General features: G+C 50.4%; 1 protein-coding gene across 1 annotated transcript; it reads left to right on the top strand.

Moving 5' to 3' along the window:
* Window positions 1-14,691: 14,691 nt before the first annotated feature.
* On the top strand, window positions 14,692-21,293 carry CBLN2 (cerebellin 2 precursor). Its single transcript, XM_087818602.1, has 4 exons — window positions 14,692-14,775; window positions 15,806-16,293; window positions 19,170-19,289; window positions 19,529-21,293. The coding sequence occupies exons 2-4, from the start codon at window positions 15,937-15,939 to the stop codon at window positions 19,724-19,726; spliced, it is 675 nt and encodes a 224-aa protein (XP_087674728.1). The 5' UTR covers window positions 14,692-14,775; window positions 15,806-15,936; the 3' UTR covers window positions 19,727-21,293.
* Window positions 21,294-23,137: the final 1,844 nt, after the last annotated feature.

Genomic DNA, 23,137 nt, shown 5'->3' with positions numbered 1-23,137 from the left:
TGAAACCAGCAATCTGTGCTGTTTCCATTTCCTACCGATGGAGAGGAAGGCTCCCTCGAAGTGTGTCTATCTGTCCTGGGCTGCTAAGGAACAATACACACGATGGTGGCGCTGTAACAATTTTCTGCAGCTTTCTGAAGCTTGCCAATTGCAAAATTACTCCTGATGCCAGTTAATAAATAATGTATATACTGCTAATAGATCCAAAGTCTTAAGTTCCTGTTAGAGGCGGATTGTGCCAAAGCGTCAGAGAGGTGAGTGGGGGGAGGAGGGAAGAGAGAGGCTGAGAGTGAGAAAGAAAACTAAAGATGTGTTTGTAGTGGATGCTATTTCTACTGTAAAGAACTAAAACTAATGAATTTTAAGAAATCAGTAAATTTGGTTTCAAGCCTTAAATATTTTTATATAATGTTGTCTTTTATTTCTACTCCAATTTGAAAATTAATCTCTCGTAGTCCCCGTAACTTTATGAAAGTTAATTTTTAAAAAATCTGTTTTTAATTTTTTTGGTTTCCTGGGAGTGGCTTCTAGTTTACTGATTTTTAACTTAATGGAAACATACACTATTATTTATATATATATATATATATATATATATATATATATATATATATGTATATCTGATATAAATATCCATATCTGTACCGTTCATCTCAAAAGCACTCACCTCTATCGCCATGTCATACTCAGTAATTGTGTTCACTCTGGAAACGCTCACAGCAGTGTTAACCCTGGTGCGCGTGTACGTGTCAATGTACAGGGACCAGCAAACTTTTCTATGCAGGACCAGAGTCAGCATTTCGGGCGGTGCGGCCGCCTTGGCCCTGTCTCTGCCCCCGTCAGCCGCTGTAATGAAACCTGAGGGCAGGTGGAAGCAAACCAGGGGACCGTGCTTTGTTCTCTGGGTCCTATGTGCCATTCCCAGTCCTGAGGAAAACTTAACTCAAAAGCCGACGTTTATTCCCATTCTTTCCCTGTAATCCCCAGGTCAATGGAACGTGTTTTGCAGGCTTTGGAAACTCTATTGGCTGGAAAAGCCTGTGGCACGTTTTACTTCAGAGGCCTAAGGCTGTGTGGGCTACCCGTTGCGCCCACCCGGGCCCTGTCCGCCCGTCCGTCTGCCGGGGTGGCCTGTCCCCGTGGCAGGTCTGCAGGCCCAGGGCAGGTGGCACCCAGCTGCCCCCCATCCTCCTCACAGCGGGGGGGGGGGGTGGGGGGAGCTGAGCGCAGGTGCCCGCAGCCCCTTTGCTTCAGCTGCGTTAGGTCTGCCCCTGAGCAGCACATGGAAGTGCCAGGCTGGGGGGGGAGTCTGCACCCCTCCTCGGACCCCTCCAGGCTCAGCGAGCTCCATCCGGGCTCAGGGCAAAGAGAGTTGATACTATTGTCCCCAGGGAGAAAAAATATCAAAACAATGGAGTTGATCAATGCGCAGGTAAAAATTCACAAATGCCACCAAAGAGAGAGCCTCTGCCCCGGAGCCAGGTGCCTTCGTCTTTCTGCCAGCACCTGCCCACGCCCACGCCTGGCCCGCGCCTGACTCCAGCAGCCCGGAGGCCGCACTTCAAGGGAGCTTTTCATGTCCTCTGCCACGGCAGCGCACCCTTTAAAAGTCTAAACAAATTAATGTCGCCTGTGCCTGTGTGTCACCAGGTTTGCGTTGCCCCCAGCAGGTCAGATGGACCTGTCAGCCGCGGGTGCTGCTTGGCACCCAGGCGGGCGAGGTGGTGACAGGTGGTGACAGGTGCCCCTCCCCTTTCCGGACACACCGGCCTCACGCTCACCAGGGTCCTCTCCCAGTCTCCCACGAGGTCCTCGGCGGGGACTGTCGGGAGGCCTTTGCTCACTTAATCCCGGGCTCCGAGTTATGTTTTACGTTCAGCGGAGGCGAACCGCACCCCTGCAAACACCGTCCAGTCCAGACGGCCCCCAGAGCTGGGGGGCGCTCACCCCCCCCCCGGGGCTGCGGGGGTCCCTCGGCCCCTCGCCTCTGAAGGTGCTCATGCCGATCGCCCAGAGGAGTCGCTGCCGCCCCGCCGGGTCGCATGATCCCCACTTAAGAACCTGGGAAGTCGCATTCCCAGCCTTTGCTCCGGCGTCGGCAGAGTCCAGGAGGCTGCAGCGTGTCTCTGACTTTTCAAAGCCCGTCCCGCGCTTTCCCCCGAGTGTCCCCGGGAAAGCCAGGCGTCAGGGGTTCAGACCTTCCAGAGCCTTTCAAAGGGACTGCGGGGCACAGCCACGCCCGGCGGGGGCGACAGAGCTGCGGATATTAACAGTCTGAGGGGCCCCGCGTCCTGCCCGTTACGAGCCACGCGGCCCGCTAAGCACTGGGAGGCACAGGCCACGGGCGGTTATGCGATCGCCGGTTAATTCCTTCCCCGCGGGACCGACAACCAGACGCTGCCGTGATATTTCTTCACGACAAACACGCGCCGCCCCAGTGACATAATCAGTGTTCCTGAGGCCTGGGAGTGGCGGGTGGATGGGCAGGAGCCGAAAAATGGGTCTGCGGTCGTCTTCGCATCTCGTTCTGGCCCCATGGTTCACATTTCCCTCACCCAGGCCTCTTACTAGAGTTTATCGCATCGATCAGAATTAATAGTGAGGGTTTTAAAAATCATTTTACATTTATGATTGTTTTGGGGGGTCAGCTTTCTAGGTTGGGCTGTGGACTGTAATCTTTTCCTCTTTTGAGCATCACCTGCATCCCAGATTCTAGGAGCTCGGTCAGGTGGTTCTCCTGCCGTGAAGTTATGTTCCCACCAAGTGGTAAATTACCTGTTCCCGAAATTATCCAGAGATTTAGCTGAGCTTTATATCACTAAAATGCGTTTTATATTCATTTATTTATTAAAATGACATTTTTATTGAGTGTATAAAATCCCTTAAACACACACACACACACACACACACACGGGTATTGCCAATTGCAAGTCCATTTACTAAACCTTGTCTGCTGGGATCCCTTATTATTTGAGCTGGGCCATATTTCTTATTTTCCCTCCGTGACAATAAAAATAAGTTTGTAGCTTCTCATTTCATTTACTTGTTTCCATTCTGAACCCTCTGAGGAAGGAGAGGTTTCCCCACTTGGCACTTGCCCTAGAAGTGATATTTCCCAAAGCCCTGGGACCCATCTCAGTCTTTTCTAAGGGGGCATGTAGGTCACAGGGTGAAGGCCCTGAGACACCCTTCTCCTCAGTGGTCCCCTGATAGGAGTCCCCTTTCTGCTCCCGCTTCTAGACTCCAATCCGTTCTCCTTGCCACCACTTTGCACTTAGTTCAGAAAATAATATATTAAGAAAATGTATTTTTATGTTTTTATTGATTTTAGAGAGAGAGGAAGGGAGAGGCATAGAAAGATAGAAACACCAATGAAGATCATTGATCGGCTGCCTCCTGCACGCCCCCTACTGGGGATGGAGCCCACAACCCCGGCAACAACCCCACAACAACCGGGAATTGAACTGGTGACCTCTTGGTTCATAGGTCGATGCTCAACCACTGAGCCACACTGGCTGGGCTATTTCAAGTTTTTCAAGGAAAATTATTTCCAAAATAATAGTCACAAATTTAAATACAGTAATAAATTTATTTATTTAAATATATCTTTATTGATTTCAGAGAGAGGAAAGGAGAGGGAGAGACAGAGATAGAAACATCAATGATGAGAAAGTCATTGATCAAGCCTGCAACCGGGCATGTGCCCTGACTGGGAATCGAACCCCGATCGCCTGGATCCCAGGTTGACGCTCAACCACTAAGCCACGCCCTGGCCGGGCTACAGTAATAAATTTAAAAATATAGAGGCATATATGTTTACTCGCATTAGTAATAGTTTTTGCCTAACGCCTTCTTAATGCCTGTAGTAATCTTTTTAAGAAACAATATTTATTTTTTTCTCCTCTGACAATTCATGGTCTAAATGATTTTCTTATTTTAGGTCTATTCATAAATTTACCAACTTTATTTGATGTCTTGAGTTCCTGGTTGAAAGACGGGAATTTAGCTCAATAATATCAGCCTCCTGTATTTCTCCTTTCACCACCAACGTTTCCCAGAAATACATCATTTTTAGTTTTATCACCAGGGCCTTTATACCTGGAAATGATGTGTTCTCTCTCCATAATTTTGGTGAGCACATGAACATCCTTTATGAAGAGCGACAACACGTGTCACCGGCTCCCCTCCACGTGTGGGTCCCCCCTTCATGTCCCATCATGTTATAAAAACGGTTGGGAACAACCACGCACGGAAGCAAAGAGTTTGTTTCTCATACACTTCTTTGAAAAGAAACATAGAATATTAGATACTTCTTTGATGGCTTACTTTAAATATGTATATTCTATTTGTGGAAAACCCCTCTCTCCAATGCCGTGTGCCCCAGCAGCGGGATGCGGGAAACACCCGCAGGAGGGCGGCGAGTGCCCGGCGCCACCCCGGCCCGTCAGCCGACGAGACCAGCAGCAGGACCCCAAACGCCACCCGATTGCTTTGCACATGTGAAAGGTCGGCACAGTCACAGTTGGACAGTCACAAAATCGTAAAAGAGGAAGCTGCTCTCCTACGGTTAAAGCTTCAGCTGAGCTCCGCGCTGTCCAAGGTGAGTCAGCGAGGGTAGGACAGCTGGCTTCTCTCACTACAGAACTGTACCAGCGCATGGTAAACCGCAATGTTAACATTAGAGTAATAAACTGTGTGAGAAATATGTTTATATATACAGTGGTACTCATGTTTTCATGCGTAGACATACCTGAAAAACCTGAGTTTTATACTTTAATAGATACTTTTTTCTTGTTTCCATGACTCCTAAGCCACACCTGTGTGGGGAGAGACCCAAACCTCAGCGCTGCTCTCTGAAGACTGAGGGAGTCTGGCGCTGGCCTGCCCTGGAAGGGCACAGGGAAGGGCAGGTCTCCCACCCGTGAGGCTCTGAGGAATGCTCAGCCTGCCTCTCCGCTTTGACTCAATTCCGTCTCAGGCGAGAGTTGGACCATCCAGAAATGCAAGCACCATCAAAGCACAGGGAAGCACAGGACTGAATCGCACTCCAGTCCTCGGGGTGCCCGTCAGCGTCTCGCGTCTCACAAGAAGAAGATAAAAATTTAAATTAAAAAACTACACCAACAAACCTCTTCAATCCAACTTTTCTAAGTGGGCGAATAAAAAAAAATGTATCTTGAGTTCTGAATTATTTTTTACTTATTTAAATCATTTTGCCACTAGGTGTTTCTGAAAGTATGCATGCAGACATACAATAGAATTACCTAAAATTGCTATTTAATGAGTAGCAGAATCAGTTTGTTAACATGCAAACGGAACTAAACTCCCAACAAACAAAGGTGTGTGTTCGATGTGTTGAAAATAGCAAAGCATAAAGTCATGGTACCCGTTTGTAAAAAAAAATTAGTTTGTGGCTAAGATGGGTACAAGTGATGCTGATGCAGGGCTCACCATACGCACCATAATCGACACGTAAACAAGACGACACGCATATAACCGTATATCATTTTAGGGAACTAGTTAATGCATAGAAGTAAATCAAAGAATATATTAGTATTAGCCTAACATTTAAAAACTATTGTGTGCAGAACATCTTAAATCACATTAGGAAGTAAAACAATCCTTCATCTAATTCTTTATATTCACGGAAATCTTCCTAAACACACAGAGGATTTTAAAAAAATATTTAAAACAAAAGCAAAACCCTCTCTGGTGAGTAAGGCCATCCATGCTATGCGCTATTTCATGATACAGACTTTTTGTTTCAGTAGTTTTGAAAGCTGGGTAAAAATAAGTCTCCTTGCTTAGGGTTCAGAGTCCTGGAATTTTAATGTGAATATACCTTCGCTAACGAAACTGCTTGTCTTTCTTTTTGCAAAGCCCACCTTCCCCACGACCCTAGTGTAAGCTCTCAAGCTCAACTGTCTGCCGATCCTCTGACTTGTCAGCGCCTCCCCGACTTTCCAATTTCCGGCTCATTAAGCACCTTCCTTCCCTCCCTGTGTGGCTGGAGTTTCCTCCGGAGACATCATGATACAATTCAACGTGTGCCTCGGATATATTAGAAACTTCACAGATGCTTATGGTTATTGGCGATGAAGAGAATCCTGAAGGGACGTGAGACGCCGCCTTGCAGATCATCGTGAGAGAGCAGATCCATCATTCTGCAAACAGAAACCTAGTCAACCTGCCTAGGGTCCAGAGTTGGCTCATTTTAAAGTTAATGTTTAACTCTCGAGCGCTCAGGTAGGGAGTAAACAAAGCCCGGGTTTCAGATAAAGAAGAATATTTTGATGGTACAGCCGGGAGATCGCTTGCTCTTGTATGTGCTACAGGTTTTCTGTGTCTACCAGTTCTTGGCAGCTCCAAATACGAATCTCACGACCCCCTTTCCCTCTGCTGCTGGGAACCACAGCACCTTCGGACTCAGGAGGTGGAGGGCGGTTACCCATGTCACAAACACACCACAGAGCGCCCAGCCCGAGGCAGGTGCTGGCCCAGCAATATGCACGCAAACTGCGGCCCTTTCAGGGCACCTAGGGAGAAACTCCTGCTAGAACAGTCGCACGGATGCGAACTGTCCGGAGGTGTCAGTCACGAAGGCATTTAGGAAACTGTCCCTCAGCCTTAATTTGTCTTGCCAAAGCTGAGCTTTATGAAAAGCAAAAAATAATAAAATAATAACATTTAGCATAAGATTTGAATGCAAACGTGATTTCTTTTCTTCTGGAACTAATGCCTGTAGAATATAGCTCGTTAAACTGGAGAAAATAGCTTTAGTGGGCGGCAAGGAAACATCACTGCTGTGGAATTAGATGACTGGATATTGGCTTCTGTGTTTACTAAACGATCGATCACCAGGCCATTTTCTGATGCGAGTTTAACTTCCTTTATTTAAGATACTCTCCTTGTAAATGTCTTAATAATAAGCCTTCTGAATAGTTCCAGGTGTTTAATTCCCTGTAAGAATAGAATAGATTCTGCTACTCAGAGTGTAGCCTGAAGACCAGCAGGGTTGCCCTCAGCTGTGAGTTTGTTAGAAATGTGGAATTTCAGATCACTAATTCAGAAAATAGATTTTTAACAGAATTTACAGGTGGTTCAGGTGCTCATTACAGTTTGGGGAACGTGGGCACATAGGATCCTCCCTCCCTCCCTCCCTCCCCTTCCTTCTTTCCTTCCATGAATCTGCTATTAATATACATCCCCTTAGTCCAGGTGAGTTACAGGAAGGAGCAGATGAGGAGGCAGGCCAGGGGCAGGGAGGGGGCTGGCCATGGGCAGAGGAGGGGGGCAGGCCGGGGGCAGGGAGGGGGCGGGCCGGGGGCAGGGAGGGGGCGGACCGGGGGCAGGGAGGGGGCGGGCCGGGGGCAGGGAGGGGGCAGACCGGGGGCAGGGAGGGGGCTGGCCAGGGGCAGGGAGGGGGCTGGCCAGGGGCAGGGAGGGGGCGGGCCAGGGGCAGCCAGGTACATGGATGCGTGTACAGGACCAGAGACAGGCTTCAGCAGTTTCGGGCTCGCCTCGTGCTCAGGGAAACAGCCAGCACATCCCTCCCTCTCGGGTGGAGAAACGCTCTAGAAGCATGTCTGTTCCCACACTCTGAGCTCTGTGCAGAGGAGACCATATTTTCCTTAAAGACTCCCGATCAGTGTGAAATGGCTTTTACGATGGCTTAGGGCAGAAGGATGGTGCCTGTGGGGGAAGCAGCTGCGTAGCTTGGCCAGGGTGCGGCTGGGCCGCGCGAGCCCCGAGTTCCCCTGGGTGCCTGCCTCACCTGCCCTCAGGAGGCCCCGTTTCCAGGGAACAGCCTCAAGACCAACCCTGGAATAATTAGTTATGGTTTCGGAAATGACAGCAGAAAGTTTGTGTTCAGATCTTGACGATGCTTGAATGAGATTTATTCCGGTTGGACCCACATGTTCCCTCCGCAGCCCGGTTGGTAGCAGCAGGACAGACGCACCTGTGATCCCGGCCACGGCCACGCAGGCAGGGGGTGAAGCTTAGGGGACTGGGCGGGGAGATGGTGACAGGGAGCTCCTGGGGCGCCGGGTGGCTCCTTCGGTCACCAGCGCCAGAGACGGGCCCCACACTCAGGCCTCACTCCTTCAGTCACAGAACCTTCCAGATGGTTCTTCTCTAAACTCCCAGCTTTTCACTCCTTTAATTCCATCCTGTTATGAGATAGGTTGCTTTTTGAGGATGTAGGCACATCCCAGGTAAGAACAAATAGCCTCTATGTGAACTGACAATTGAAAAAACATATTTCAGAGAGCCAAAACGCTTATATGCCCGGTATCCTTAAAAGTGTTTAAGTTTAGCTCCCCAGCCTTTGGACTGAAAGCATTATCAAACAATTACAAATGCAACGTGCCTTGATAATTTATTCTTACAGGGGAACATTTGAGAGGGAAATACACAGTCACCTCTAACTTCATAGAATATTTCTGAAAGTACAAGAGCTAGCAGGTTTGTTTTACCTTAAATTACGCATGTTCTTGTTTCAAAGCTAGTTTTTTAAAGAAAGAAATATGATTTATGTATATTGCATGTATTAAAAATATTCCGAATATAAAGATTCTAGAAAACATACATGCAGCTGATTCTAGAAACTAAAAGAAAGAGCATTTAAATAAAAATTCAGGAAATACTTTAGCTACATATTAACGGTTCCTTATTCCCCTCTGGGCCTCTAGGATTCTTTTAGCAGGAGCTTGCAGAAGGAACTTTCATTTTGCAAAACCATCTATCCTTTATTGAGAAATAAGGGTTGACAAACGGTGCCCTTGTTTATAAGACTTTTGTTTTGATGGGATTAAAATGACTAACATTAGGCACTTGGACCCAATTTGGCAAAGCAAGAGAGACACTGCCCCCCGTAAAACAGAAGAAATTAAATATCAGGATTATGTACGACAACTAGACAGAGCTGAAGAGAGTAAAGACCAAGTGTTTCTTTTCCAACCAACAGTTTCCATGTCTGCTGGTGTATCACAGTTGCAAATGTTAGAAGTCCATTCACTTAATAATTTCCCCTTTATACTAATTTTAAGATCTACCTTATTAAGAATCAAGTAGCAGGAGACATCGAGGTACCAAGAAAAACAGGCCACTTTGAATGTTTGTGGTACCCTTGCCTCATAAGGTCTCAAACCCTAATATTTACCCACAAATAGGTAACTGAACTGACTTTTTTAAGTTTACAAGGGGTTCTAGAGCAAGAAAAAGTATTTTTTTATCATGTAAATATGTTCATTTTGTCATACTGGGGAAATGATATCGCACTGTGGTCAAAGGTTTGCTCTGTATTTTATCAGTTTGCTAATAAAAGCTAAATTTAAAATCATATTTGCAAAAAAATTTATTAAATGTTGAACTGTGTGTCAGAAAAAATAGCTAGTGTAGTAAACCCTCAGATTTTTGGACCTTGATATAATGGACTTTAGATTTAATGGACAAAATTTCCGGTCTGTATGTGATATGTGAAAATTAACACCCTGTTAATTTTAAAATGCTTTTAACCGAGGTTTGCTTATAATTAAGTTAACAGGTTATTTTTTTGTTGTTATTAATTCACTGTTATTTTTATCAAATTTTAGCAAATAGGCCATATGTTGGAAAAAGCACTGTAGTAATTTCACCAACGTAAGTAAATATTACACATCTACAACTATAGTCTACACATTTAAATCCAAGAGCCACGGCTCGTAAACAATGTTCGGGGAATGATTAGCACGTGCTCACACCACACCCTGGGCAGTAACCGGTTCTGTCGTCACCTGGCCTGAATTTCTGCAGCAGGGTGAACATTCGCAGGCCAATATTCCGTGTGCACTAAGCCACGCCGCAGTCCTGTGCATTTGTTTACTCGCAGTGACTGGGGAGTGGGCGCATTTACTAGACCTATTCACTATCAATTTAAAATTACTGTAATACATATAGGAAACTTTTCTGTGAAATTAAACTTTTCATACATGCTTAATTTTAATCACACACGTCTACATAAGTGAAAACAGGTAAACTACCTAATTTGTTAATTTTTTAACATACACATTCGGACAACCTACTTTATGATATATCAGACTTTCGGCTTTCACAGACACCCCTGGCCCACCCGGATTAGTCCATTGCATCGAGGTTCTACTGTATATGGTCTTTGAAAATAATTCAGTATCTCCTATGCATGACAAGGTAGTTTGTTTTGTATAATATGACTATACAATGCGAACAGTCCTATTGACTCGATTTCAGCTCACCTGGAATTACTAACTATTCACAAATGTTTACCTGCTTTGACCAGATTATTTTGATTATTTAGTAATTTCTGTCAACAATTACAAACCTGTGGCTTAGACAGACACACTTTCCTGGTCTTTCTGTTGATCTAAACTAGAATTGGTTCTAATTTTTAAATATTTTTTTCTTATATTGCTAACTCAGTAGATTAAAGTGTCCATATAGCACTGAGTATTTATTTTCCCCATTGCCGTTACTCAACTTTAATGTGTACTCCCATATGTTTTATTACAGGGAGAAATACAAGCATGCATAGTTAGAAATTTAGCATGTATAACTTAATGGTATGCAATATTTAGAATTATTATTTCCCACATCTTAATAACCCTCTAGAATAGTATTACATCACATTGGAAATATAGTTACTAATAATTTCAAAAAATTATATTTCCACTAAAGTAAACATGGAACTACCTTATGGCCCATCAGTTCCAGTCATGGGCATGTCCAAGGCCATGAGATCAGGTTCTCAAAGTTATCTGCACCCCATGTTCATTGAAGCACTATTTACAACAGCCAGGATGTCCCTCACCAGAAAATGTAGTGCATATATACAATCGAATATTATATTTTTAATTGAATATTAAAAAAGAAGAAAATCTTGCCATTTGTGACAAAATGGATGAATCTGAAAGGCATTATACTAATGCCAAGTGAAATAAGCCAGACAGAAAAAGACAAATATTGTATAGTCTTACTTATATGAGGAATCTTTATTTTTAAATATAACTTTTTTGATTTCAGGGAGAGAGAGAGATAGAAACATCAATAATGAGAGAGTCACTAATCGGCTGCCTCCTGCACGCCCCCCACTGGGCATCGAGCCCGCAACCCGGGCATGTGCCCTGACCGGGAATCGAACTGCAGTCTCCCGGATCCTAGGTCGATGCTCAACCGCTGAGCCAAGCAGGTGAGGAATCTTAAAAAAAACAAACAAAAAAAAACCCTAATGTCATAAAAAACTAGAATTGGAATGAATTGAATGGAGGTTGCCAGGGGCTGGCGGGAGAGGGACACGGGTGATGTAGGTCAAAGGTACACGTTTTCAGTTGTAAGAAGTGCTTAGGGTCTCCTGGACAGCATGGTGACTGTAGTTAATAATACGGTATTGTACTAAACGTTGCTGAAACTAAATTTTAAGCATTTTCATCACATAAAGAAAAAAGAAAAAGAGTTAACTGTGAGTTATGTGAAGTGACGGGTGTATCAATTATCTTGATCTCGGTAATCATTCTACAATGTGTACGTCTATCTGATCACCACGGTGCAGGTACACTTTAAACATATGCAATTATACCTGTCAAGTATTCTCCAATGATGTTAAAATTAAAATAACATTATCTCCGCTGATTAATGCTTCTATGTTTATGTTTAAAAGCATGTATATGGTGTTCACATCCAAGAGTCTAAGATACTTAGCAGCAGATCATACTTAACACACACATGGAATAAAATAAAAAATATGATATATTAGTTTAAAGCAGCAAGAAAAGGCTACAATGAACACTGAAGATGTATTTTAGCGATGGGTTCTAGCCAAAGGAAATATATTTATGCTCTATTAGAGATCAATACTTAGGACAAATGAAAGGAAGGGAGCTTGAATTTTCCCAGCTTCTTTTCACACTTAAATAGATATATTAGAATACTTTCCTCTTTAGCTCTTTGTGACCATCTGCCAACTGCAGGGCCACCGTGGGTGTTAAACTGCATGTCATATCCTAAATACTATCCGGCACGTAACAGATGCTCGATCAACGGTTGACACTGTGATTGTCATGGGGATGTGCCTGCACTTAAGAGAACAGTCGACTACTACTGCTCTAGTACTATGGTAACGATTGCTAGTAATGTGGAAATGGGACAGAAAAGGTAATTCCTGCGATAACTAGAAAACATTTTCACTTTTAAATCTAGTGATATTCTAAAATATTTCCCAAGTATGTTTATGGACTAAAATCTCTCACCAGTTAAATGTCTCCTCATAGAACAATCGATTCTTGAGTGGTGAACAGTGTTCCATCCCTGTCGATCTTCGGCTTTTCACAATTGCCGACTTCCTGCTCAGAATAACCTCAAGCCCACATTTAAACGGAACCCGTGCTTTTCCCCATTTCAGGAGAACGCTTCCTGCTCTAATTCCGTAACTGACTTCACCTTATAGGTGAGTGGTTTCTTTACAGAATTTAAATGTGTGTGCTGCCACCTGGAAAGAGGTTTGGTTTTCCGACCCCGGAGGGTAAGGTAACCACCTGCTCACGTGTGTCTGCAGTTCTATGAGTCAGAAGAGATGCTTGGAACACAGCCTTGAAGGCAGGTGGGGAGGGAGCTGTTAGGAAAAGACCTGTAGGTGTGTGAGAGGTGCTGCCCCGTCTTTAGCTTCCCCAGGTTGCTCTCCTGCTCAGCCGGGGCCTCACGTTGCCTTCGGGGACCCAGGGCCCTCTGCTCCTTTCGCTTGTGTTCGAGCCAGGACTCTATGATGGAACCATGGCGCCCTGCTTACTGTGGCGATGGGAGATGGTCACGTTGACGCAACATTGGAGGAAAGCGAGGGTCTGAAAGTAAGAATTAACAATTTCCACTAGGTAGCCTCACAGAAATGCAGCAAAATACAGCCGCTTTGAAGACGTTTCCTGGCAAAGTCCAGAGCATCGGACCAGCACGTTATAAAAATGTTGAAGCAAAACACTTAATTTTGAGCAAACAGCCAGAGCAGGATAATAGACTCGGGGCCACTTTATCATTTGTGTACTGTTTTGCACGGGAAGTAGGAAACATTTAGCTCAGAGGTTCTTTTCATCGGACTTTCACAACCACAGGTTATAATGATCTCGCGCAATAGGCTGGAATTGCTTCCCCTTTACCCAGCCTTCCCCCACACCCCCTGAGGCTGACCTGATCTGAGGGGAGGTGACGCCCTGCGGGGTCAGAAGGGGAGAAGGGCCACGGGAGAGCGTGCAGGGTGCCAGACCTCGGAAACCCCACCCTGACAACCCCCGGGGGGTAGGGTGGAACCAGGCCTCTGGCTGAAATCTCTAACGGGGAGAGGGTCAGGTGCAAAGCGCAGAGGATTCAGAAGCGCTTCTGCTGTGTTCATGGGCAGCATTGGCCCATTTGTGCCGATCAGCTTGTCGGCAGCGGGACCCTGCGCAAGTCAGGGGATTGAGCATATTGTAACAATGTTTCAAAAGTGAGCACACGCTTGCACGCCGTCTGTCTGCGGGAGGCCTGGAGCGCGCAGCCCGGGCTGCGCGGAGGCTCTGCAGGTGCATCCTCGGGCAGCGTCCTTGGTGAGCGCAAAGGCCTCACGCGCGCCAAGCATTTGTCAGGGGCGAGGGTGCAAAGAAGGCTCCTTGACTGGTACGTTTTTGGGGAGGCCAGGAGCGCTTTTGAGGGTCAAAGACGACTATGAGCAGAACCATCCCTGTCCCCAGGGCTCCCTTACTCCTCCGGAGCCCGCGGCAGGGAGACCCCGACGCCCGTAGGTGGCGCCCCGCGTCCGTGCTCCGGCTCTCGCCGCGCTGTGGGTGCAGCTCGGAAACCCCCCCGCGTCCGTCTCCCCAGGTCCTCAGAGCTCCGAGCAAGCGTTTTAATAAATAAGCTCGAGCGCCATCCGGGAGCCGAGGTCCAGAGCGGAGCGCAGAAGCCCAGGCGGAGGCGCCGCCTCAGTCCCTGCCAAGCCCTGACGTTTCCCAAACTGGAGACTCCGGAACCGCAGCCTCTACGCATCCAAACCCCAAGCCTCCTTTCCCTCTCCACCCCTTCTCTTTCTTTCTTTTTTCTTTCTTTTTCTTTTTTTATTTTTAATAAAACTGCTTCCCTCCCCCCCCACCAATTATGAAAGAGGTGACGCTGCTCAGGATTAAGATTTGGAGGGAATTTGGAAAAGAAAAGAAAGAATCGAAAATCAGAGGCGCGACGGGTGCTTTCGACGGCGCCTAATTGTTGAAAGAGGCGCCTGGGAGGATTTCCCTCTGGGCGTTGGGGTGAGAGCCGGGCCTGGGCGGCGCGGGGCGCGGCGGGGGTGGGGCAGGGTGCCGAGCCCGGGGGGCGCCTTGGGCGCTCCGAGGCCTCGCGGGCTGGGCTGTGCCCCCGGAGACCGGCGGAGAGGCCGGGGCTGCAAACCTGGGGTGGGAGGGGAGAGCTGCGCCGCGGCGCGGGAGCGGGAGCGGGCGCGGGCGCGGGAGCGGGGCAGACCCGGTGCGGAGCGCGCACGGGCTGGGTGCGGGGCGGCGCGCGGGCGAGCGCGGAGCGGGCTGCGGGGCGGTCTGGGGCTCGCGGCGCGCGGGTCCCGGTGCGGGGCGGCGCGGGGCGCGGGGAGCCGGCGCGGGCGCGGGCCTGCGCGGCAGAGGGCAGGGCGGGGCGGCGTTGCATTGGCCAGGCGCGCGGAGCGCGGAGCGCCCGGTGTCTCCTCCCGCGCGCTCCGCTCGTCTTTGGGCAGAACTTGGCTGGCGCGGAGCTCGCTCGCCATGGATGTTCCAGGTAACCCGCTGGGCCCCGCGCTCCGCCAGCCGCGCGTTCATCGCCTTCGAGCGAGCATTTGAATAGGGACCATCGCGAACCTGCGTCCGGGCGTCGGGAGAGCCGACCGAGAATATCGGCTTCACCTTGTCTGGAGCTGAGGACAGAGGCCACTCGCCCAGAAACAACTTCTCTCTTCTTGGACTATTGGAGGAGTTGTTCGGGGGCCGTGGGCGGCGAGGGGAAGGCTGGGCTGGGTGTGGGAGTGACCGTCTGGTTAGGGGGCTCAGAGGCAGCGGGGGGGCCCGGGAAAGAGGTTAAGTTCGCGGCGAGCCGCGGGGCCGCCTCCGCCCGGCGAGCGGGAGCCCGGGGTCTGGAGACAAAGCGGCGCCGTGCGCCCAGCTCCGGGCCGCGGGCGCTGGGTCCTGGTCCTGCGCCAGAGGGATCCGGGGGCTCTCCCAGGCGCTGGTGCCGACTGCGGGGGCGAGCAGGCGGGTGTCTGCCCTTAGGGTCTCTCTCCCTCTCTGCTTCGCCCCAGGGAGCGTCCCGGGGACTTGGTCTCTGGGTGGAAATGGGTAAGGGCTTCACCGAGCGGACCGCTTTAGAAAATGCCCAGGGTGGGGAACCAGCAGCCGGGGAAGGCGCGGGAGCGGGAGGCTTCCCGGCGTGGCTTTCAGGGACCCGCCGCTGAGCCGCGGGCGAGACCGCGCCGCCGGGTTTCCCTTTGCCTGCGCCCCCGGCGGAGCAGGGGTGTGGGGTGGCGTGGAGGGCCCCCCGAGGGCCCGACCCGCCTTGGTGCTCGGGCCCTGCGGCATCGCGGGCGCCGACCTGACCGCTCCCCTGGCGCGCTGCCCCGGGAGCCTCGGGGATGCCCTGCCCAGGGCGCCGGGGCGTTTCTCGGAACCTGTTGTGCCAATAGGGGCGCGCGGGGGTGGGGCGGGGTGCTGCGCGCGGGAGGGAGAGGGTGGCCTCCGGCGAGGGGCCCAGAGCCTCCGGCGCCCGCCCCCCGCGCGCCCTCCCAGTCTAAGGTTCGGGTTCTTCGCCCTGACAGGTCCGCTGGCGCTTTGCCTGTGAGGACGACCCTGGCCGTAGCCGTCAGAGCCGGGGACCGAGGCCAGAGGAGGCGACCCCCGCCCCGCACGCTGCTCCAGCGCCCCCGCCCTCGCCGCGCCCCCAGCCCGGATGCGGGCGCCCGGCCGGGGTCCCCGCGGGCCGCCGCTGACCATGCCCGGGCTCCGGGGGGCGCTGCTCGCGCCGGCCGGCTGCGGCTCCTGCCTGGGGGCGGCGCTGGCCCTGCTGCTGCTGCTGCTGCCCGCGGGCTGCCCGGTGCGGGCGCAGAACGACACGGAGCCCATCGTGCTGGAGGGCAAGTGCCTGGTGGTGTGCGACTCGAGCCCGTCGGCGGACGGCGCCGTCACCTCCTCGCTGGGCATCTCCGTGCGCTCCGGCAGCGCCAAGGTGGCCTTCTCCGCCACGCGGAGCACCAACCACGAGCCGTCGGAGATGAGCAACCGCACCATGACCATCTACTTCGACCAGGTCAGCCGGGGGCGGGCAGCGTGCGGCCAGCCCGGGCGGGCAGGCGGGGCCTGGGCGCGCGGGGCTCCCGAGCCCGACCGACCCACGCGCGGCTCCCGGCGCCCCCGCCCTGCCCCTCGCCCTTCTCGCTCCTGTTTCTAGGAGGCTCTCCTGGCCCGTCCCCCTCCTCACAGGGCCGCTGCTTTGTAACTGTCAGCTCGGGGGGGGGCACTTGGGTGACGGAGGGCCCCTTAGAGCTGAGCTCAGAACTGTGTTTCCCAAAAGGGAACTGCGGGTTTTCCTTGAAGCCGCGGTGGGGCTGTCGCTTGTGGTGCATGGGCTTCGGTCACCCAGGGGGCCAACTCGGAGACTGAGCCTTTGAAACTCCAGGCGCTCCAGGAGGGGCTCTGGGGAGGCCTCAGTGGGCCTCGGAAAAGATGGACCTATTGCTTATTTCGGAAAGGACTGGGGAGACATGCTTATCTTCAAGAAAAATAAGTGAGCGGGAGCGGGAGGGAAATAGCAGGGATGGTTATATAAATACAAAACAAAATAGGGTGTGTTATGTAAATGCAGCATATAGTGAAAACAATACACAGGAGGTAACCTCCAAATACTATATGTACAGTAGGTCAGTGTATAGCGAGGTTACAGGAATCAAAATAAGATCAGTGGCTTGAGTTGCCCGAACCCACTTAACTTCCCCCAGCTGGGTCAGAGCCGGAGGGTCGTGGGCGTGATCCTGCCTTGGCAACCCCTTCTCTGGGCTGTGGCTGCCCAGGACCAGAGGGTGTGATCTTCCTTTGCCCCCCCCCTTGGTTTCTGTTGTTTTTCAGAAACAAGTTGAAAGCATAATAGTGCTTTCCAAACTTGAACTCATCAGCCCCTTCCTTTCGACAAAAGGCTTCCCAGGGATGGCGCCCTCTTGGCTGTGACGGCACACAGGGCCAGCTGCACACAGACTCCCCTCTGCATTAGCCGGCTCTGACACCCGAGTGTCCACCACCCCGCACACCCCCCTTGCCTCATTTTAGGCCAGCGAGCTCATTTATTTTCATTCTCGTTAGGGAGCATGTACATACTTGAAGATGTGTGGGATCTGGGGATGGTGGTGGGAGGGAGTCTGTCTTCAATCTGTTTTTATTTACAAGACATACAAATATTTAATTATGCTCAAATAAAGGAGACAACAGGAAATAGGTGGTTGGTAACTATTTATTGAGTTAATAAGTTCTTTGTTATGTTACTATAATTCGCCACCCAATGCCCTACAAATAGTTTCACCGCCTTTTTACGTCCCTCGTTTAATTTGCGTGTCAAGGAAACGGTGACAAGGGGCAGGGTAAGCAGCAGGATCCTCATTTGATGGCTGGGACACCTATGGCCGGGCAGGCTGAAGGGCGCCCCTGGGCCCGGGTCAGGGAGAAACAGACTGCTTTTCGGAGCTGGCTGGGAGTTCTTTCGTCGACAGCAGGGCCCCGAACTTGCCAGTTTCCTGAATTTAAAACTGAGGTGAAAGAGTTGAGGTAAAGAGTTGGAAGAAGCCGCTTAAGGGCTTGAGTGGAGCACATCCTACCCCCGGAGAGCATAGTCCTGGGGAGACAGCGAGCAGGATGGCACGCCACCCTTACCCGCAGTGCCCGCGTGTCTGTGCGAGCCCCACGGACTGGGGGGATGGGGCGGCGCCCCGCTCCGGTGCAGGCTGGCTTCCCAGCCGTCCCGGCAGGCAGTTGGGCAGCAGTTGTGGCCATAGGAGCAGTTGGCATCGCTCTGGGAACTGCATGCTGTTCATCTCTAACGAGTGCCTAAGAAACCACCGCAGAACGTATTCCGCTGACATTTATTTTCTGAGCAGATGACAGGCTCTCTAGTCCGGGGCTGTGTTGTTGTTGCTGGCTGTTTGTCTGAAAGCCCGGAACACCAGACAGGCCATTCTAGTATCTTCATCGAGTTGTGCATTTGTGTGTGCGCAGGAGTGGGGGGCAGGATCGAGGCAGCGGCCAAATTCTGTCCTCAGCATCCGAAAAAGAACCGGGCTGTGACGGGGGACCCTCTGCTCTCCAGGTTCTGCTGATGATGTGGTGCTCCCCTCCCCCTGGGCCTGAGGAACCCCACCTGCAGGGCCATGTGACCTCGCTTCCCATGGCTGGATGGGCCATTATTCTGGCGCGTGACAGGATTCCCAGGGCTGAGCCACTGTGTCCACACTGCCATTCGGACCCCCTGCTATTTATTCAGGCGCATGGCATGACGTCATAGCTCATCCGAGGAAACAAACGTTACTTAGAGAGGAGGGAAGCAGACACAGCCCGTGTTTATGGCCTGAGCTCTTTCACTCAGCTGCCATTATTGAGCACCTACTGTGTGCCGCCAGGGTGCGTGCCGGGGCTGGGGGAACGTGAAGACCAGCACCTCACACAGTCCATTCGGTCCTGGAGCGCGGGAGTTGGGTCCCAAGCCTCATCTGGGGACGTGATCTCATTTAGTTGGCCTCTGGCCCCGTAGCCCATTCTCTACCCACTCGGTACGGCCCTCTAATTTCTAATTTTTGTCAAAGCTTCATGCTGAAGTCCCCACCATCCTTCAAACCTAGGAACGGATTCAACTTCCAGTTTGTCTTCCTTTCTCTCTGCCCTGCCCCCAATGTACAGAATTAGCACCCACTTTTTCAACTCACAAGTGAATATACTTTAAAAATTCTGTCTGGATTGCCATCCATTAGAATACCTTTGAAGCCACGTCCCCCTGTGTGTGGGGAATTTTGACTTCAGCAGTGCCTCCCCCCGGGTAGGTGGCCTGGCAGCCCACGGGGGACCCGGGTCACTGCTGGGCCAGTCTGGTCCACCCAGTGCCTGGGGGGGACTTGCTATGTTTGTGTGTGTTCCTCTCTTTTCCAGGTGTTAGTAAATATCGGCAACCATTTTGACCTTGCCTCCAGTATATTTGTAGCGCCCAGAAAAGGGATTTATAGCTTCAGCTTCCACGTGGTCAAAGTGTACAACAGACAGACCATCCAGGTGGGTAGCTGTGGAAACGGGACTCTTTCAGCTTTGGGTGACTCGTCTCCCATGGCTGCAGACCCAGCACCCCCTCTTTGAGTCCGGGAGGGGGGCTGGGGGCCAGCCGAGGCCTCTGGGCCAGGCTTCTGGGGCGGGCTCCTTGGAAATGCTGGGGGGAGGGCTGGGGGGAGGAGAGAACAGGTGTGAGAACAGGGGGGCCCTGCGTGGCGTGCTGAGCCCCACCCTCTGCGTTGTAGGTCAGTTTAATGCAGAACGGCTACCCAGTGATCTCAGCATTCGCAGGGGACCAGGACGTGACCAGAGAAGCGGCCAGCAACGGGGTGCTGCTGCTGATGGAGAGAGAGGACAAGGTGCACCTCAAGCTGGAGCGGGGCAACCTCATGGGGGGCTGGAAGTACTCCACCTTCTCCGGCTTCTTGGTGTTCCCTCTATAAACGCAGAGCCCGGGATGGCGGGGAAGCTGCACGCTGGACCCAGGAGCCCGCCCTCCCCAACCCCTGGACTTGGCAGATCGGGACGACTTGTTTCCAGAGCTCCGTCGGACCGTCTCGGTAGAATGGTTTCCTTCCAGATCTCCAGTATTTTCTTTCGCTCTAGACCATTCCTCGGGAACCTGGCCTCTAATTAGCTTTAGACGACAAGGTCTTCAGGAGAAATGACACTATGGATTTGAGCAGTTTGTACCTGTGATTGTAACGTCGATCTGGGATTTCATTGTTGGGGCCACTGCCCCTTCTGCTTCTGTTTGGACGCTGTATTGGTTGTCGCCCCGAGGGAGGAGTGCCCACACCTCAGGATGGACCGCAGGGGGCTGGCCGCGCTCAGAGCTCAGCGCAGAGCCCCCAGCTCGCTGCCCGCCGGCCAGTCCGTGAAATGTGTCTTCTGTGTGTCTGTCCAGCCTTAAGAAAAAGAATGGCTCCGCTTTCGTTCTGTGTGTTTCCCGGGAGGAGGGAAGGACTTGGGAGGGGAGGGGGCTTTGTGGACCTGTCAGAAGTGCTTTATCTGGAGACGCGAGTTTTGCACGATCGGACTGGACTTTTGTTCTGTACTGTTTGTGTGTGTGTGTTTTTCCCCTCGAAAAGCTTTACTTTGCTTCCCATGCTCAACTCTCCCTCCTCACCCCCGCTTTTATTCCTCATGCTGGGCTGAGGGAGAGAAATGTGTGCTGAGTTCCTGGATGAGACCAAACCAAACGAAAGGCACCTGCGTCCCAAGGTGAAAATGACCAATGGACAATTTCGTGGATTCTTTCAAAGAGATTCTAATCTCAGATGCACCTTTAGAATGAACAACCTGGATTTTTTTAAAAAAATTACTCTCTGGAATACTCTAAGAACCTGACGTTCCTGGGTGGCCTGGATCATGGGAGATGAGAGCAGGCGCTGTGTGCTCGGGTCTCCCGAGTATGCAGCTTCTTTGCTGAGTGACCTGGGTCTTCCCAGCAGCCTGGTTCATTGATTGGGGTCCACTCTGCAGGAGCTCACCTGGGATCAGGTGCTTCAAAGAAGGCAGGACCAGCCACTCTCCCTGGGATCCCTTCTGACCCACCCGGGAAAGAGGGGTGTGGACACCCCCCTGTGTGCACCGGGCAGGAAGCCACCTGGAGTCTCAGTGGTTAAAGCAGAGGCACCCTGGGAGCAGTTTCTCAAATCCTCTCTGTTTTGGCACCTTGTACAACAATATTGTTAAAACCCAGCTGAGCGTTGATGGGTACAGGATTCCTATGCCAAGGAGATGTCACTAATCCCAAAGCAGTCAAAGAAGAGACCTCAAACCGGATGTTAATTTGTCCTTTGTGTAACAATGTAACCAAAATATTGATGATAAAAAGTCCTAATTTAAGATTCAGAATAAATGAGTTTGATGTCTGGCTTGTTCTTCTCCCTTCCCATCGTCTCCCAACTCGAAATTCGTGTGTAAGTATCGGCCAAGGGTCAAGGACTTGCAGAAGGTAAATCCATACCCTGCCTGTTTAAATGCGCGCGCGCACACACACACACACACGCAGATCTAGCTACGGGTCAGATGGATTCGCACACGTAACAGTTCATTTTGTACATGATATTTTTCAACAAGACAATTATTTGAAGGGATACATGAAAAAAGGCATCATTCAAATGGCTCTCTGGACAGGCAGTCTGCTTGTATTATCTATATAATCATCGACGTGGTCCAAGTTCCAATCCAACATTTCAGCCAGAGGCCAGGGAGGAAAAGAAGCTGCCATTTGAAGACAGAGCCCGTTGTTTGTAAGGTATGTGTGAGGACGGAGCAGCATTGGATCTCATTTTCCAAAGAGAAACGCTGTGGGGACTGTACACGTGAACACCGCAGTGGGACTCGGGTGCGCGTCTCACCGGCCTTGGGTGCAGAGCGCAATAGGATGGGGGATTAAACCGGAATGAAAATGCTGCTGCATTTTGTGAGGGGGTGGGAAATAGCCAGAAACATCAACCCAAAGGCGCGTGGGGTGTCTGGCTCTGTGATCAGTAGGGACACTTCTGAGCAGGAGCGTTGCTTGCAAACGGCAGGAGCTGCCTAATAATTTGTCTCTTTTGTCGCCCTCAGCGAGGTAGACCTCCTCTCATTTCCCTCACCTTCTGTTCCATTTAAAACAAACAGCAACCTCATTAGAGGACAATATAGTACCTTGGAGATTGAAAGATATACGGGCCCTTGTTATTTTTATTGCTTACAAATATGGAATACAGGTATCTGTTTGTATTTACAGCTTTATTACACGCAGGCTGTCACTTGGTTTTACTGTCTAATAAATAAGTTATTCAATGCACCGATCTAAAAATAAGTATATTTCAGGAGTTTATTTTGTTTGGTAAAGTGCTCATCCTGTTTATTGCATGCCTTTTTTTTTTTCTTTTCTTTGAGCTGATGCCAAAGGCTACATTAGGAAGGAGAGATGACGCCGTGTTTCTGCAGTTGTAACACGCAGCCTCGTCTGCCCAGGTCCTGTTTGGCTAAGGACCTTCGAGGGAGATGGAGCTCCTGTGCATGGGCTACAGAAATACGTAGGTCAGGTCCAAATGAGGAATAGATTTTCCTTTAATTACAAAAAACAGGCAGGTGTGGTATTTGCAGCCCGATTTCAGCAGCCCCATCTCCGAGCCTCAGTTTCCCCACCTGTCACCTGAGGACAATGACCCCTGCGCTCCCGCCCAGCTCACAAGGCTACTGTGAGGGTCACATGAGGCCTGAGGACTGTCAGGCACCGTGAGGATGGGAGGTGCCAATGGCGTGGAGGGTGTTTCTGGAAAGACAGACTTTTCAACATGCAGTTTATGAAAAATATTTAAAATGAACGTCTGACAGGCGGACGTTTTTAAGTGAATTTCCGTATTCTCAATTAGCGTGGTAACACCGTGGCGCTATAGGGAAATATCATCTGGTTTTTAAGTATGATCATAGGAACGTATGAAAATCTAAACATTTCTCACATGAACTTGCTGTTTGACTCTCTTCAGTGGCTCAAGCCCACCTTTCTGTCCTAGCAGGTAATAGCAAAGTTTTATAAAAACATCCAGCTGTGACATTTTTAGCACAGGTAAGTAGCAAATTACTAATTTTTTGGCATTATGGCCATAAGTTAGTCTAGTTGATAAATGTTAATCCTACTAACTGTAAATGCTTTTTATTTTATTATTTATTTTATTTTTTATTTTTGGCTAATCCTTACCTAAGGGCATTCTCTCCATTGATTTTTAGGGAGAGTGGAAGGAGGGAGAGAGAGAAACATTGATGTGAGAGCGACACATCAACTGGTTGAAGGGACCGCCAAGGTACATGCCCTTCACCAGGAACCGAACCCTCAGCCCTTCAGTCCGCAAGAT

The sequence above is a fragment of the Miniopterus natalensis genome, chromosome 7, assembly GCF_054644295.1.
Source record: "Miniopterus natalensis isolate mMinNat1 chromosome 7, mMinNat1.hap1, whole genome shotgun sequence".
NCBI classification, from domain to species: Eukaryota; Metazoa; Chordata; class Mammalia; order Chiroptera; family Miniopteridae; genus Miniopterus; species Miniopterus natalensis.
The sequence above is the reverse complement of the archived record's forward strand: the minus strand, read 5'-3'. Positions and strand labels throughout refer to the sequence as shown.

What these genes read in the sequence shown, in the direction of transcription:
- CBLN2 (XM_087818602.1), top strand. Translation starts at nt 15,937, where the DNA reads ATGCGGGCGCCCGGCCGGGGTCCCCGCGGGCCGCCGCTGACCATGCCC. An exon ending in TGACCATCTACTTCGACCAG is followed by an intron (nt 16,294 to 19,169) that starts GTCAGCCGGGGG and finishes TCTCTTTTCCAG; the next exon opens with GTGTTAGTAAATATCGGCAA. An exon ending in ACAACAGACAGACCATCCAG is followed by an intron (nt 19,290 to 19,528) that starts GTGGGTAGCTGT and finishes TCTGCGTTGTAG; the next exon opens with GTCAGTTTAATGCAGAACGG.